We start from the raw sequence: 14,752 nt of genomic DNA, 5'->3' as shown, positions 1-14,752 counted from the left end.
AGGCAGATTTTTGACTGGATTTACAATTGCCTGATTATGTGAATTAAGCCAAGAGTGAGCAACAAAGTCATAAGATCATCAACTCCTGGTAGAAACCAAGTAATTATTCTCAGCTACAAGAGAAAGGCAAATCAAAGCACCTCTCCCTATTTAGGCCTGTGGCCAAAAGGGGGGGGGGGGGGTTTCAAATGAACTGGAATTTTTGCCTGGAAAATGTCCACTCTGGTTAAAATTTGATCTATAGTTACACACAGGTTTAATGGTAAAAGGTCAACTTTTTCAGAAAAAGACCCCTCCTCCTTTGAAATTGCTGGCTAGGGGCCTGGTACTGACTATATGACTGACTGCATTTCTGATCATATACATTACAACAGGAACAAAAGATGTTCCATATATAACTTAAAGGACCCTGTGTAACTGTATGCTGGTATTTGTATTACGTATATAATAATAGAAGCAGCGTCAGGATGAGATGCAGTAATTAAAGTATCATGTTGAACATAGTTTTAGCCTTGAATACATCTTGGGCTTCAGTGGAATGATAACTGTTGTCACAGTAATATCTCCAGTACAGGACAAACAATAACCAGTGTAATATGAGTAGATCACATCACTAGCATATATCATCAGATTATGAAATACCTTTAACTATATGTCACTGATCACAAAATCCTTTCTGTCTCACAATACAGTTCAATACAGTTCTCAGCTTTATAAAACCTTACCATCTACATCTGCCATTTCCTCTGAATTTCCACTGATCTTTGAAAATAAAGTTGTCAATTATATTTGAGTATATTCCTATCTATGTAACAGTTGGCTGGAAGAGTTCTCTAGGAAGAACTGGTTCAGGAACAATATGTGAGATCACTGTAATGTATTAACCAGGACTACTGCTACCGTCATCTTCGCAAACAGATCATGCTGACATCCCTGTCACCCGGTCAATGTCATTGACAGCTACAATGTCCCCTACTGCTGCTGACGCTAACTGCCCACAAGCACTGTGATTACGCGTCCTGATCTGCTTTTTGCAGGGTCCAGATTATAGCGCTGGTCAGTGTGACCCTGTGCTGAATCGTAATCCCATTCACAGAGAGATGTTTAAGTTCTTCAAAGCAATATATGCACAGTCTCCATATACTGTATGCCTGTCAACAGAGCAATACCTGACTACAGTGTGTATGTACTAGCAGCTGGGCACCTGATTGACTCTTGATTGGGGGGGGGGGGGGGGGGGGAGCAGCCTAATTAGGAACGTGAGAGATCACAGTATTTTCTGCAGCAATTACCAAAACCCAGTAAGCAACAGCACAATATTACTCCAAGTGTCACAGATATGTCAGCGAAGTCCAGGTGACAGCACAATTTTACTCTATTCCTGTGAACAGTGCACAGCAATCAAAAGCAGGCTCTGTATCCACCACTCCCACTTAATTGACAGTATATGAGTTCTATCCCTGCCGCTGCCTTGGTGTGTCCCGCTGTTCTTGTAACTCCACCATGTGCCCAATATTTACAGATCACAATGCGTGCTGCTCAAATTCCCTTCACTTGTCCTCATAAAGCATTAAATCCTTTACCAAACTCAGAACCAGTTTTCAACCACCCTTTTTTCTCTATTTACCCAGCCTTCTGTGTGTGGGAAGTGTACAAACAATCACAGTCTAAGTTCTTAAGGCTACAGTGCATTGTAGTGGTACATTCCTAGATATTACCATAACAATGGCCAGGTAAGCTGCAGGGCGACACACCTGATCAATCCAGGCCAGCACACATACCCCCATTAACATGTGCTTGGGGACCCTGTTCTACAACATATATAAGTATGGAAAAAGTTTTAAATGAATTTATGGAGGTTCCCACCCATTGAGTGAGCTGAGCTCATATGAGAAAGTATTTTTTTCTTTCAGTATCAATAACTATAAATCCTGAAAGACGAAATTACCTTTAATTGAATAAGAGAATTAGGGTATTGTTTCAAATGTACTATTACATTATACTTTCTTTTCTACAAGAGTGGCTATGAACTAAAACAGTTAAGTAGAAAAGAGACAAGTAATACTATACATTCTTCTTACATCAAAGTAACTCAGGTGTGCTATGTGTTAAGTCAAAATGAAGGTCACTTTAAGTTGTTGTTAAACACAATAAGGTGTGTCCACTTAGTTTCAGGAAGTACTGGAATAGGCCATGTCACCTTTTAAAGGGGGTGGGCAGCCAAGAAATTAATCTAAATACGCAGGACACAAGAATGAGAAGATATTCACTGTTTAGAAGCTGTTTTATATACCCGGTAAAATAGCAACCAAAGAAATGAAACTAAGCCATTTACAGCCAAGTAAACAAACATAGGTGCTGCCACCTGATGGCCAGAGTCTAAACTAAGGAAGTCATTATCAACTTTTCATAACTTTAAGACCTTGAGGTACTCTTTCAAGGTCTGTTAAAAAGATATTGTACTGGACCCTTCGGGAAATGAAGTGATCAGCAGGAATACATTTCTCCACAGACATACCTTGTACTCTTTGTGTTTATCAGTGGCAGCGATTACCATTGGTTGAATTACAAAGTGAAGCCCCCCCCCTCCCCCTTTGTAACGGAACTTACCATTGGTTGAGAAGTATGGTGTAGAAAAGATGTCTGCCACCCAGGGGCTCAGAACACTCTCCACATCCTGCTGTTTAACTGGTTCATCTTTTCTAGGAAACTCTGGTAGTGGAGCTTCCTCAGAATCTGACTCCATTATTTTTACACGACGAAACAACATTGGTCGCAGCATGTTGAATTTGTTCCAATGCGAACTATGACACCACTGACTTTCACTCTACATCTAGATGACTTAATTTGGTTGGTTTTCTAGATCTGATCCCGACAACAACATGGCCAGCAACACTGGATGTGGTCTCTTCTAATTCCCAGTTTCACTTTCAACTAGATTCTCAGAGAACCACATCAGTCTCCATATTTACCATCTATAATCTTCATTTTAAAATATCTGCCTTCCCTAGTTACTAACTCACTGCTACCATGATACCTGTATTTTTGATTCTACTCAGAATACTGTGCGACATACAGTGAGGTCCCCTTTCTTCCTTGTAAGCAACTACAGTACTTTTCATCCTCAGGTATACTATATAGAGGTACTGATATATGGAGTACTGTAAATCTTGAAACGGTTCCCTCTCTCTGATACCTTATAAATCTATCAATGTACCATGGAGACACCAGGAATTAATGACTGGGTAAACACAATAATAAGGAACATAAATTATACAAATTATAATGTGTTATATATGTGACCTCCATTGTTATTAAAATGTCTAAGTATGATGACACTGTCTTAATTCAGTAATAGCGAGCCCTTCCAATGTAGTTGTGGGACAGATGATGTGAAATTTTTACAATAAAATGGGAATATGAATTTGTGATAAATCAAAATATAAAATTGCATTCAATATGTGTTAATTTATCCTTGTTGGTCTGTTTGGAAGTGAAACACTGTCATAACCATGGCACATTTTACATGGTGCGCAGAAAGTCTATCTTACCGTCCCTGTTGCTATGTTGTTATGGTATTATATTAACCCCAGGCCTGCTGTGCTAATCCTGTAATGGCCCCAGCTCTCACTGTCTACTGGGGCCAGACTACCCACTAAACTGTTCTGCTCTGATATAGCGGAAGACTTGACCACTTATCCTTATAGTAACTTATAGTAACTGGCTCGCGCTGCCAGTAATTACGCCGCAGGATATTCAGGGCACAGACCGTGATCATAAGACATACCGCGAATAGAAAATAGAATTTAGAAAATAGACAATGCATGTGAATGAAGCCTAACTAGTCTTCAGATCAAATTTGGGGACCCATTTAAAAGTTTAATAGACACTGAATATAGGTTCCCTGCAGGGATTACACAACAAATATATTTGACCCACAGTCTAGTAAGTCCACTGTTGTGAATGTAGCCTTAGAATAAAGACTTCAAGCATCAACACAGCTTTGTGTGACTCAGCACAGGCAGATGTGATACAAAATTACTGTGGAACATACGATAATGATTATTTCTTTTCTTTTGGATTTTTTTCTGTTGCTCCAAGGAATATTCCTGCCAAGTAAGATGTTTCTACCACAAAATTTATGCATCATTTACCCCATTTTTGGTCCTTAACACGTCTACTATAAGAAGACTGTACTTACCTATTTCTGTGGGTGTGTATTCCACCTGGAATACATTCTTGCCAGTCTCCACAATTTTGGTCGAAATTCTCTTCCCACTTGGCGCTGAACAGAAAATAAAAGGAGAACAATATCAAGGCATTAATGAAAAATTATAATTTCTTTTTTTTCCATTTGTACCTTGTACTATCTTTTTATCTGAGTAAAATGAAAGTAAATTATGTTCATTTCTGTGTGTAAGCTGTTTGACTGCCTTCTGACCCCCAAAATATTCAATATTCAAAGACAAATATTGGAATTTTAACCCAAATGTTATCATTTCTCATAAAAAGGTTTTGATAAATCCTCATTAAAATGTAATGTAGCTACATATCTACCAGTAAGTTACTACTCTTCATCAATTTGAATACTACCTAGACGGGGATTATTATGAGGACTAAGTTTTATACGCCTTCAGATAAGAAAAACATCTATAGCTGCAGACAGTTTTAAAAGGCTTGAGTAAAAAAAAAAAAAAGAGACCAAAGGGTCATTGGTACAACAGACAATAAATGTAACTTATACTGATATTACAATTATATTAAAATACAACATTCCTTCAGCCAGAACAAAACTATCATAATCATATTATGGTCTGGATTTTAAAAATCAAGTAATACCGAAAAACTTGAAATCCATCATTGAAAACAAAATAGGATACCACTGAAATAAACTGGTATTATAATCTCTACTGTCTTATGGACCAATGAACCCTTGGACCACCATGATCACAAAATCAAGCACTTGGCAGTGCAGACATTGTGGAAACCCTGCAATATCTAGCCAATGTGCAAGTTACTGGTTAGAACTACCAATTAGTCTGTCCCTTAAAGGATTAAAGATTTATTATTCAGTTTCTATAATCGAAGGTGATTCAATGTTTGAAGATAGGGTCTCTTAGAAAACAAAAGACTTCACCAACAGAAGACCCAGTAGTACAGTGTAATGAAAGCAAACAGGGCAGTTTCAATGGTGGGCAAATGGTCAAATCACTGCATTTCAAATGTCTGCTTTAAAATTTTGATTACATTTTTCTGGGTACTTTATCCTCTGGATACCTATATATGGCGTGCTAAATTTTATAATGAGCAGGTATAATAGTTGTAATAGTTTTTCATCAACTCTACTTAAATTTTTATACCAAGTGCTTATTAATTAATATACTTAGCTAAATGCTGTCATAAAGCTTTACACAGTTATTATAAATATAAATAGCACAGGTCATTTATTTTTTAAAACTAGTAAACCCTTGTTCCCCTCCCAGTAAACAAATTACTCAAATGCCCTCAGCAACAACATAAGAATTTAAACAAAAACCTCAATAACTAATACAAATGCAAACTATAGCAACTTAAATGTGTACACAAAATTAAAATAGTATCTGAATTTTTCCCTGTTTCTAGAAAAATTAATATGAAGTTTTCTAGCAGCATAAAAACAAAAGAAATTAAATGAATCCACTTACCTGAAAGCGCTGCAACATGCATGTTTGCGTGTAGGGAGAGGTGTTACATAGGGTTTGTCGCACTGAGGCTGCCGTGAATCGCCCAGCATCATGCAGTGTGATATTGCGGTGGCGCCTGGACACTTGCAGCAATGGTGATGAAAGCATGAGGGGTGGGGGTGGGGGGTGGGGGAAAACTAGGTCATATATATACAGGGGTATATTTCCTACTATATTGTTGTTAGCAGTAAATATGTGTAATATACACACATATTACACTGTCTCTTTTTTAGGTTTCCACACCCTTTTCACATAATTTCTGTGTAACAATGAAACTATTACCAGCAACTAAGTTGTTCTCCTGTGAACTGCATGCATTTATATGGGACTAAATGTGATCTGTTGTTTACTCTTTCATTGCTGACATTCAACTCAACAGATATATCACCCCTGGGGATGGACATTCCACTCCCTGGGGACAGGCACTCCACCGTATGTTCACACAGCTCAGTCATACACCTCTTTCTCAGCAGTGCACTGGTGCTTCATGAAGTGGGGTTCGTAAGGGGTAGGGAATCTCAAATACACATACACCATGAATAAAGACCAACCTTCTCATCATACTTCAGAATATGAAGTGAAGTCAGAGGTAAATGAGGTATGAACCATTGGGTGTATTGGGAGTGGAGTGGAAGGAGATAAGAGGAGTCTTTAAGTTAAACCTTTCCACCCTTTAAAAGTCTTGGAGAAAACTGAAAGTGTTAGTCCGACTTTTATTTTCAAAAACTACAAAATAGAATGGGAAATAAAATGCACTCTGTGCTATTCATAAAATCAAAATATTGAATGCCATGCTTTGTCCTCAATCATTGGTACAGAGAGAAAATGTCCCTAACCTCCAACAAACAGCAAAAGAAGAACCTGCACCTTTACCCAGTCCATCAGCGACAACCTTCAGGTCTTGAATATTAAGAAGCGTTTATTTTATGCCTGATAATAGCACCTGAATATTTTTTATCAAGGCCATTTCAAAAAGTTTCTGCTTCATTATAGCTTGAACATTTTTCTTGTACACCAGATTTGACAGAAGAGAAACAGATTTCCAATAAATATCAGTGCATAAATTCTTCTTTTCCAGTTAGAACATGAAGTTAGTGGTTAGTATGAGTATTATCAGTTCACAAAGCAGGGGGATTTCACCAGGGGTTCAGCTGGTCAGGGATAGACACTGCTGTGACCAATAGCTTAACAGACAGAAAACACTTCTACAGGAAGATTAGCGCATATGTAAGATATAATATATTAGCTTTATAATGACAAAAATAATTGAGACTGAAGGTGAGGAGGCACTCTTGAATGGGGAAACATTATTACTGCCATTTTCGTCTGCCAAGTCTCATCTCTGCAGAATACACAATGCTGGTACAGCATAACAGACTTTTCATCAAATCAGAAAGCCCAAAATATAAAAAAGATTAAAATACAAAAGTTTTCAAACATGGTACTGTTCTTTGAATTCTGTATGAACAAGAAATTGAAATCACGACAGTCACTTATATCTAGCATATACAGTGTAAGATATTTTGGGTCCTAACTTATATGTACCAAAACCAGGGTCCTGCAGAATGCTATGTTTTCTGTCTGGACCACTGAGTGCCCAGCTCCTGGACACCAGTGTCCATCCCGTCCAGTCCCTGGACACCATCATACCCACCTGAAGGTCCCCACACACACACAGACCTCATACCTACCTGTAATGGTCACTGTGGGCTCGCCACCACCCGCAGCATGGGTGGTCACTGTGAACTTAGCCGTGTGATTGACTGCTGCCGTCTTCAGTCCGTCCCCTGTGGTCATCACAGCATTGGTGTCCACTATCTCTAGCGTGTATGGAGAACCTACAGTGGACAGGGACACAGATACAGAGAGGGAGACGGAAAGGGGGGGGGGCATTTTTTTTACTGCAACTACTGCTGCTTCTACTAGCACCACTACTACTACTGCAGTAACTATACTCTACTATGGTATTATACTAGTCAAGAGGGAGAAGACACAATCTAAAATTTGAGGAGAATTGGTCTTCTTAACACAGTCACTAGGACCCCATTCCCAGAGATTAGATCGATCCAAACTAGATCGACCTAACTCCCTGGGGGTTCGCGCTAAATAGCTGTCAGCCGAGCGGGCACGAAAGTTAATTACCCCCTTAAAACTTGCAGTAGGCGGGACGGACATTTAAGCCGGATTATCTGACAGTAATCTAGTGAGACTCCCCACAGGGATAGATCGATCTAAAATCTCTGGGAATGCACCCTAGGTCTGCTCCTGTTCCTCTGTATCCATCATGTTAATGTAGTTACATCACACTGTTGTTACACAATCACAAACATGGCCAAAATAAACTGACACACTTTGATGCTTAAGGTTTGAATTAGGGAAGTTACGTATTAGTACAAGCAGCATAATTTTTGTGAATGACGGTCAACATAATGAATATATACACTGTACAAGAGCAGACTCTAAACAAGAGATGAACTGAGGATACTGGCTACTACATACTGATCTGAACATATAAGTAGAGTTTTAGTAGAGAGGCTGTTTGATATCTGCAAATTCAAATTAATGTTAAAGTAGTTAAATGAAGTTCCAGTTAGTATGCATGGTTATATATCAATATTAGCAATTGAAAGCAAGAACTGGTATCAGATAATATTTCATTCATTTTGTGACAGAAGACTGGGACCAGCACAAGAGCTCATTGGATGTTCAACTCTAGAAGTAAATATCAAAACTGAACAGGAAAAAATAGACCCAGATACAGTAACGAAGAAACTGAAGAGAGTCCACACAATACCAAGAGACCCATAGTTTTTTCAAAGGAAACCTGCTATTATTTTACCTCAATTGTACAGTGATGACAATCTGAACTATCATATATATCTCCTAAAACCTCTGATGATTGAAATGCACATTATTATTTATTAATCAGTGCATGCATATGTATTGTTTTAATATTAAATATAATACAAGTTCCATGAATTTTGAAGATGAATGCAATGCATAATATGAGCATCAGGGGCGGATTGAGGCCGTCTTCTGGGCCTGCCGAAAGACAATCAGATTTTCAAGTTTACATTGATGGGTATCTAATTTTGCCTGCCAGAAGACGGTCAAAAATGGAGGATGGATCAACAAAGATAATTTGGAAGACTGTCAGAAAATATCTCCGGATCCGCCCCGAGCATCATATGCATTTCCATGGTAGCACAAATCTTCAATCCAAAATGTTTCTGCAATGTCTCTCCTGCTCTGTCTTCTCTTCAATTAGAATCTGCATGATATGCAAAAGATTGATAAAAATCCCTTTTGTAGCTCTTTCTGATAACATCTTGGGATTAGTAGTTGGATAAAAATATAATTCTTCACTAGCTACTTCGAAAATTTGAAAGAATTTTTAATACTTAGAAATTGATCCTATTATGAAGTGATTTTCAAGGGCAGAAACGTGTTATTTCAGAGGCTTTAAAATCACATCAGTTAAAAATTATGAAATTAAAGTTTTTATATAACTATCAGAAGGGGTTTGGTCCAGTAATCTATACAAAACAGCTAAATGATCCTGCATGTGATATCACAGATTTATTGTTCACCTTATTGGGACATCATATGACAGGAAGGTTTAATTATTAGATCTAGTATTATATTAAAATATCTGAACTATTAATATACATGATACCTCTCTATATTTGACAAACCATTTAGTATTATGATAATATGTTAGTCTTTATATTAGTAAACTTCTTACAATGACTATCAAAATATATATTTAATTGTTGCCCATCTATGAACACACTGAGATACAAGCAATAAATGCTAACAAAGTGAGTAAAAACTGTAAAAGCCCTAACCATATAGTTAATAAAAATTTCCTTTTAGTTATAAAATAACAAGCATCTGTTAACAATATTTAAAAATTAACTATATATGAACAAGGTCAGTAAAATTGTAAATAGACCTAAACCACAGTTAATAAAAGTTTTCTAATCAACAAATGTCTGATTACATAATTTTTATTATTAAAATTAAACTATATATTATTATGAACAATAAGGGTAGAAACGAAGTAGCTTTACATTCAAATCAATAATTTAAAAGCTTCTACTCATGCAATGGGCATGTCTAGTGTTACTGTATTTAAAAATACAACACAATATACTTGTGTATAAACATAATATAAAAAAAAATAAAAGAAATGCAAGCAAAGAGCTAACTGCAAATAATCCATATAATTCCTAATCAAGCCATAAAAGTGTTTTTTTTTCATTTTTCATTACATAAGAAAATGTCTCATTCTTTTTATACTGTTCAGACTGTAGAGGGGGGAGCAGTCTGGACATTCTAACTGCCTCTACAGCATATAACAAATCATTGCATAAATCTCCAATGAGCTCTTGTGTAAAACTGCTTCAGTCACAAAATGAACAGTTTGATCTTGCTAGTTAACAGCTCCATTTAAGTACTTCTAGAATATATGGAGAACCTGGCAGAGACAAAATAGTTGTATTACACACTTGTACAGTACATAGAAATAAATTACAAGGTATAACATAAGTTATGATATAAGAAATGAATACTTATATTGTTTTCCAAGAAATAGATTATATTTTAGTCAAGGGGATCTGGGATTAATATATTAATATAATAAAGTCTGACTACTTCAAGTAGAAGTCACCAGGAATAACACTTGCCCATTTCCATTAATATAATACAATACAAAAAAAAAAAAAAAAAAAAAAAAAACTCTGATGTAATAGGAGTTACTGTAAGTAACAGTACTTGTATCATTCATAAAAAGTTCACAGGCAGAGGTTTCAATTAAAGAAAAGCTTCAATTTGTTATTTAAAATTTGCTACATTTGTCCAAAAATACATGTTGACATGTTTCCAATCTGCCTTCCATTGTTCCTACGACTTAAAAGGATTTCTGCCACACATCAAAACACAGCATAGGAGTGCAGCATCAAATGGTAGGGTTAAAACTCAACAACGCACTTCAACGTAACTCCTAATCCACCTGTTATACTTATATTTTTTCGAAAAAGGGCAAGATTATTTTGATATGTATATTTGTGGTAATAAGGTCTAGGTTAATAACCCTACAGTTACTGGGTCAGATCAGTGCTAGGGGACAGGCTGGGTGGGATGTACCATGGCCACATATATTATGTTTATACTATATGTCCTGGGGTTATTCATCTCACTATAAAACATTCAATGCTAAGGAATAATTTAACAAATAAAATATCAAATAAAAGTTAAATTTAAAAAAAAAATGCTTTAGTGCTATGCATTTTTAACACCATATTTATATTTGTAAAGACAGAGAATAAGTTGTCAAAAAATCCTTTCATTTGTAGAAATGTTTTTTTTAACTTCATTAACAGTAGAACACAGCTGAAATATTGAATAAATAAAATTTGCAATTGATTTTATATTTTTATGCACAAGTACACCGGAGCTCAGAACTAAGCCTAGGGATGCATATCTAGTAGAAATTTAACACCTTTCCTAATATAGGTGTGATTTTATTTCAGTGCATTCTGCATTCCACTACTAGGACAATATCAGAAAACTATGCTTTACTGCTGACAAAGCTTTTAATAAAATTAGGCTTTCTTCCTGCATCTTTGTCTATTCTGTTTTATAAACAAGTTATGAGTTTTTAAATTAATTTTAGGAATGATTTCTAAAACATCAAGTTAGGAGTTTTTAAATTAATATTAGGGATGATTTCTAAGAAATGTTTATTTTCTAGTATTTGATTAAAATTTTTATGTACCACCGCCGTGGTTTGAGAGAAAAGTCCAAGCTGAAAATGCCGTTCTTGCCTCTTATAATATTTGTATTTTATCAACAGTATGAATTTTCAAGTGAAAAATTTCAGATTTTTACACTGTGCCTGGTGTTCCCTTTAAATTTACCTTATCTTGGATATTTGTGAATGTTATGCCTAGTTTTACTTTGTTTTCATTTTACAATGCTTTACACAAATTCCTACTTGTAAGAAATGAAGCAAATTAGCCATTACTTTAATATCATACTCAAGTCATATTTATGATTTTAAAACTTTTACATTGCCTTTCATTCAGAAAAACTGAAATTACTTGAATACAACTGCAAAGATACTCATAGAGTGCAAATCAATTACCTACCTTTCACTTCGTTTTCATTGAAGTAGCAGCTTATCTTGTAGAGGCCAGCTCCCTCTGGTGTAAAGTGAACCTTGTGAACCTTATTGCGCTCCTCACTTAATGTCACCGGCACTAGTTTGTTGTTGTGATATATCTCACAGCGGTAGGTTCCTGTGCCAGCGTCAGTGCAGTCAGCTGGAAGACAACTGGCAACATTGATGATTTTTGACTGGAAAGTGTTACTTGCTATAATAACAGCAACAGAAGAACAGGCTGACATTAACCCACAACAATGACAGCCAGTATGCAGCACTAATGTATCTTAGTATTAACAGAATATTTTAAAAATGATCATTCCATGCAAAAAAATATAAAATCAAACAGGGGGTTGAACAGGTATACATAATGTTCAAATAAAACAAGTAGGTATCAGTGCTTATTTTATGGTGATCTACTCTATGCTTCATGAAGGTTCCTCATGTACCAGAGTATTTGAAAACTTCCTTTTGTGGAAATTTGAAAATGAATCACCTGGCACACATCAGTCTGAAAGTTGCCAAGCAACCATGGGGTTGTATATAGACAAGATTACATGACCCGCCACTGAGAAAAGCAAGGGTAACTCACCAGTGAAGTGCATGGGTTCTCCTACTTGTCCTGCCTCCAGACCATAGATCTTGACATTACTGGTGTCGTATACCTTAATCGTTTTAGGACTGCCGCTGACATGGTCTCCGTCGTACATTACAGAAATCTGCCAGTCACCTGGAAGCACAACCATGATACACCATGACCAGAGTAATATGATACAATATAATAGCTGTGTTGTGTATTCTAGGCTTTATCAATATTGTACCACCTCCATGATGAACAAACTTGGGAAAAAAACATAAAAATCTCTCACTTTCTGGGAAAAAATTATGCTGCTAAAAAGATTTTCTACCAAAGACCATTGTTTGATTTAAACTAGGATTTCCTTGCGTTAATGTTATATTGAACTATCAGCTAGACTGAAAATATACTGTACCTAAAATGGTGCAGCCCCCTAACCCCCATCCTTGGACAATACACAAAAAACATGCTCTTGCAGAACACATTTTTAAATTGGAATCTCTACTAAAATTGTGCATCAAAATGTCCATGTGGAAAAAAATTTCACAAAAGATATAAGCCTGTGCATAACCAGTGAACTAGAATTCAAAACATTTGCCAGTGTGATCATGCTGCAAATGGACTCTCACCAACATGATGCGGATTCTAATATAAAGTCATAGAGTGCAGCTATTGCACAAATTTAAATGTATTCTTTTTGCAATGACTGAATTGCAAAACAAAATTCCAACAGTATATTAATCTGTAATATGTCAACAGAATTTGGTCAATAAGACACTGGTATAATATTATGTCATGAGTGAAATAATAAAATTAAGAAAGCAAACATAAACCATGTTTTGTAAAGCCCTGTACTTACCCCACCTAGCTGTTTATACAATTATAGCAAATTTTGTTAAATCGTGTTTATTTTAATGCAAATCACTTCTCTTTCATTTTCTTACTACTAGTTATTATATACCATTTAAAACAGTATTAACTTTTCTATTCACAACTAACTAAGTAATAATAATACATTTATAAAGAGAATGTGTACTCAGGACTATAATAGTTCCTAAATATAACATTTTAATCTGTTCAGACAAATCATTAGATGGCAGACTTTTCAAACATTTCCAGCTATATATATATATTTGCTGACTTACTATCGTCATAGTATTGCCTCTTATAAGTTTATTATGTATCCTAATCAAGACTAATTGTTTTTTTTATTACTAATGTTTTAGCTATTTTGTAATCACTTTGAAACAAAAATATTTGGTGAAACACCAGCTGCTATTTTTCATGGGTACTGAGCCTGATGATGCTCTTGTGATAAAACAGCAAAACCTAGATGTTTCATTATTATTTTTAGTCCAACATAAGTGATTACGATCACTAAAACATCAGTAAATACAACTCCTTGGAACCATGAACAATCTAACTGATAATCAAGTATTGTTGTTTAACAAATGGAGAAGTATATTAAGCTCACCAATTTCATTAGGGATAAACTCTGCCACGTGTACTCCATTTGTCTCCTTGGTGGAGAGGTGCATAATACGTCCACTGGGAGCTCTGGCTTCCACCTTCAGCTCCACCTGGCCTGCCTTCCTACTGTCAATCTGTAACACAGAACTAGAGACTTAGCTTTACTTAACAACCAAAGGTACACACAAGAAGTTAGGTACACACAAGAAGTAATATGGGTAAATAAAATACATTACTACTGGTAACAAACCCAAACTTCTTACATCATAAAATTAATTATGATAGAATAAGAATGATGATAATTCATTCTGTTTTCAAAAATTATTAATTTCCAAAGATGGCAAGTTCCTGGTTTTATTCTTACTGTTTTTTACTTATGTAATTATATATTTCTGAATAACTAGTCTAAGATTTATATTTAAAAAAAATCACAAGGTAACATCCTACTGTGAGCCACAAATACATTACCGTGATAGTGTTAGGACTGCCCAGCTTACAGGGTCCTATCTCTGGCACTGTGATAGAATTTCTGTTGGCAAACACCTTGAATGTCAGTGGACAATCCTTGATGTTCTCACCCTTGCATGTCACCAACATCTGTAAATTTAAGGTTTGCATAGAATTTAGCTTATTATCAAGTAAAGTAAAGTAAAGCTTTTACATGTTGTTGTCAGCCCAGGCCAGTATATGTCACTGTGGCCTGACAGGCCGCCACACGAATGAAACATAGAACAACTGTCATAGTACAATCACAAGTGTAATGTTACCTTAGAATATCTACAATAATCAACACAATAATCCTTATACAGGGCTTAT

At 35.9% G+C, this 14,752-nt stretch overlaps 1 protein-coding gene across 4 annotated transcripts in view; it reads right to left on the bottom strand.

Moving 5' to 3' along the window:
* Positions 1-14,752, bottom strand: part of LOC106166693 (filamin-A) — a 104,385-nt gene that overhangs the window by 64,639 nt on the left and 24,994 nt on the right. For all 4 annotated transcript variants that reach the window (XM_086996787.1, XM_086996788.1, XM_086996790.1 and 1 more), the window contains 6 exons: positions 14,405-14,533; positions 13,941-14,070; positions 12,482-12,619; positions 11,876-12,049; positions 7,415-7,561; positions 4,202-4,285 (listed from right to left, as the gene is read on the bottom strand). In XM_086996787.1, coding sequence (XP_086852913.1) covers positions 4,202-4,285; positions 7,415-7,561; positions 11,876-12,049; positions 12,482-12,619; positions 13,941-14,070; positions 14,405-14,533 — 802 coding nt within the window. The remainder of the gene's footprint in view (positions 1-4,201; positions 4,286-7,414; positions 7,562-11,875; positions 12,050-12,481; positions 12,620-13,940; positions 14,071-14,404; positions 14,534-14,752) is intronic.

The sequence above is a fragment of the Lingula anatina genome, chromosome 10 (genome assembly GCF_051362555.1).
Source record: "Lingula anatina isolate TDL-2025a chromosome 10, LinAna3.0, whole genome shotgun sequence".
Classification (NCBI taxonomy): Eukaryota; Metazoa; Brachiopoda; class Lingulata; order Lingulida; family Lingulidae; genus Lingula; species Lingula anatina.
Note: the sequence above shows the minus strand (reverse complement) of the source record. Positions and strands in the feature narration are given on the sequence as shown.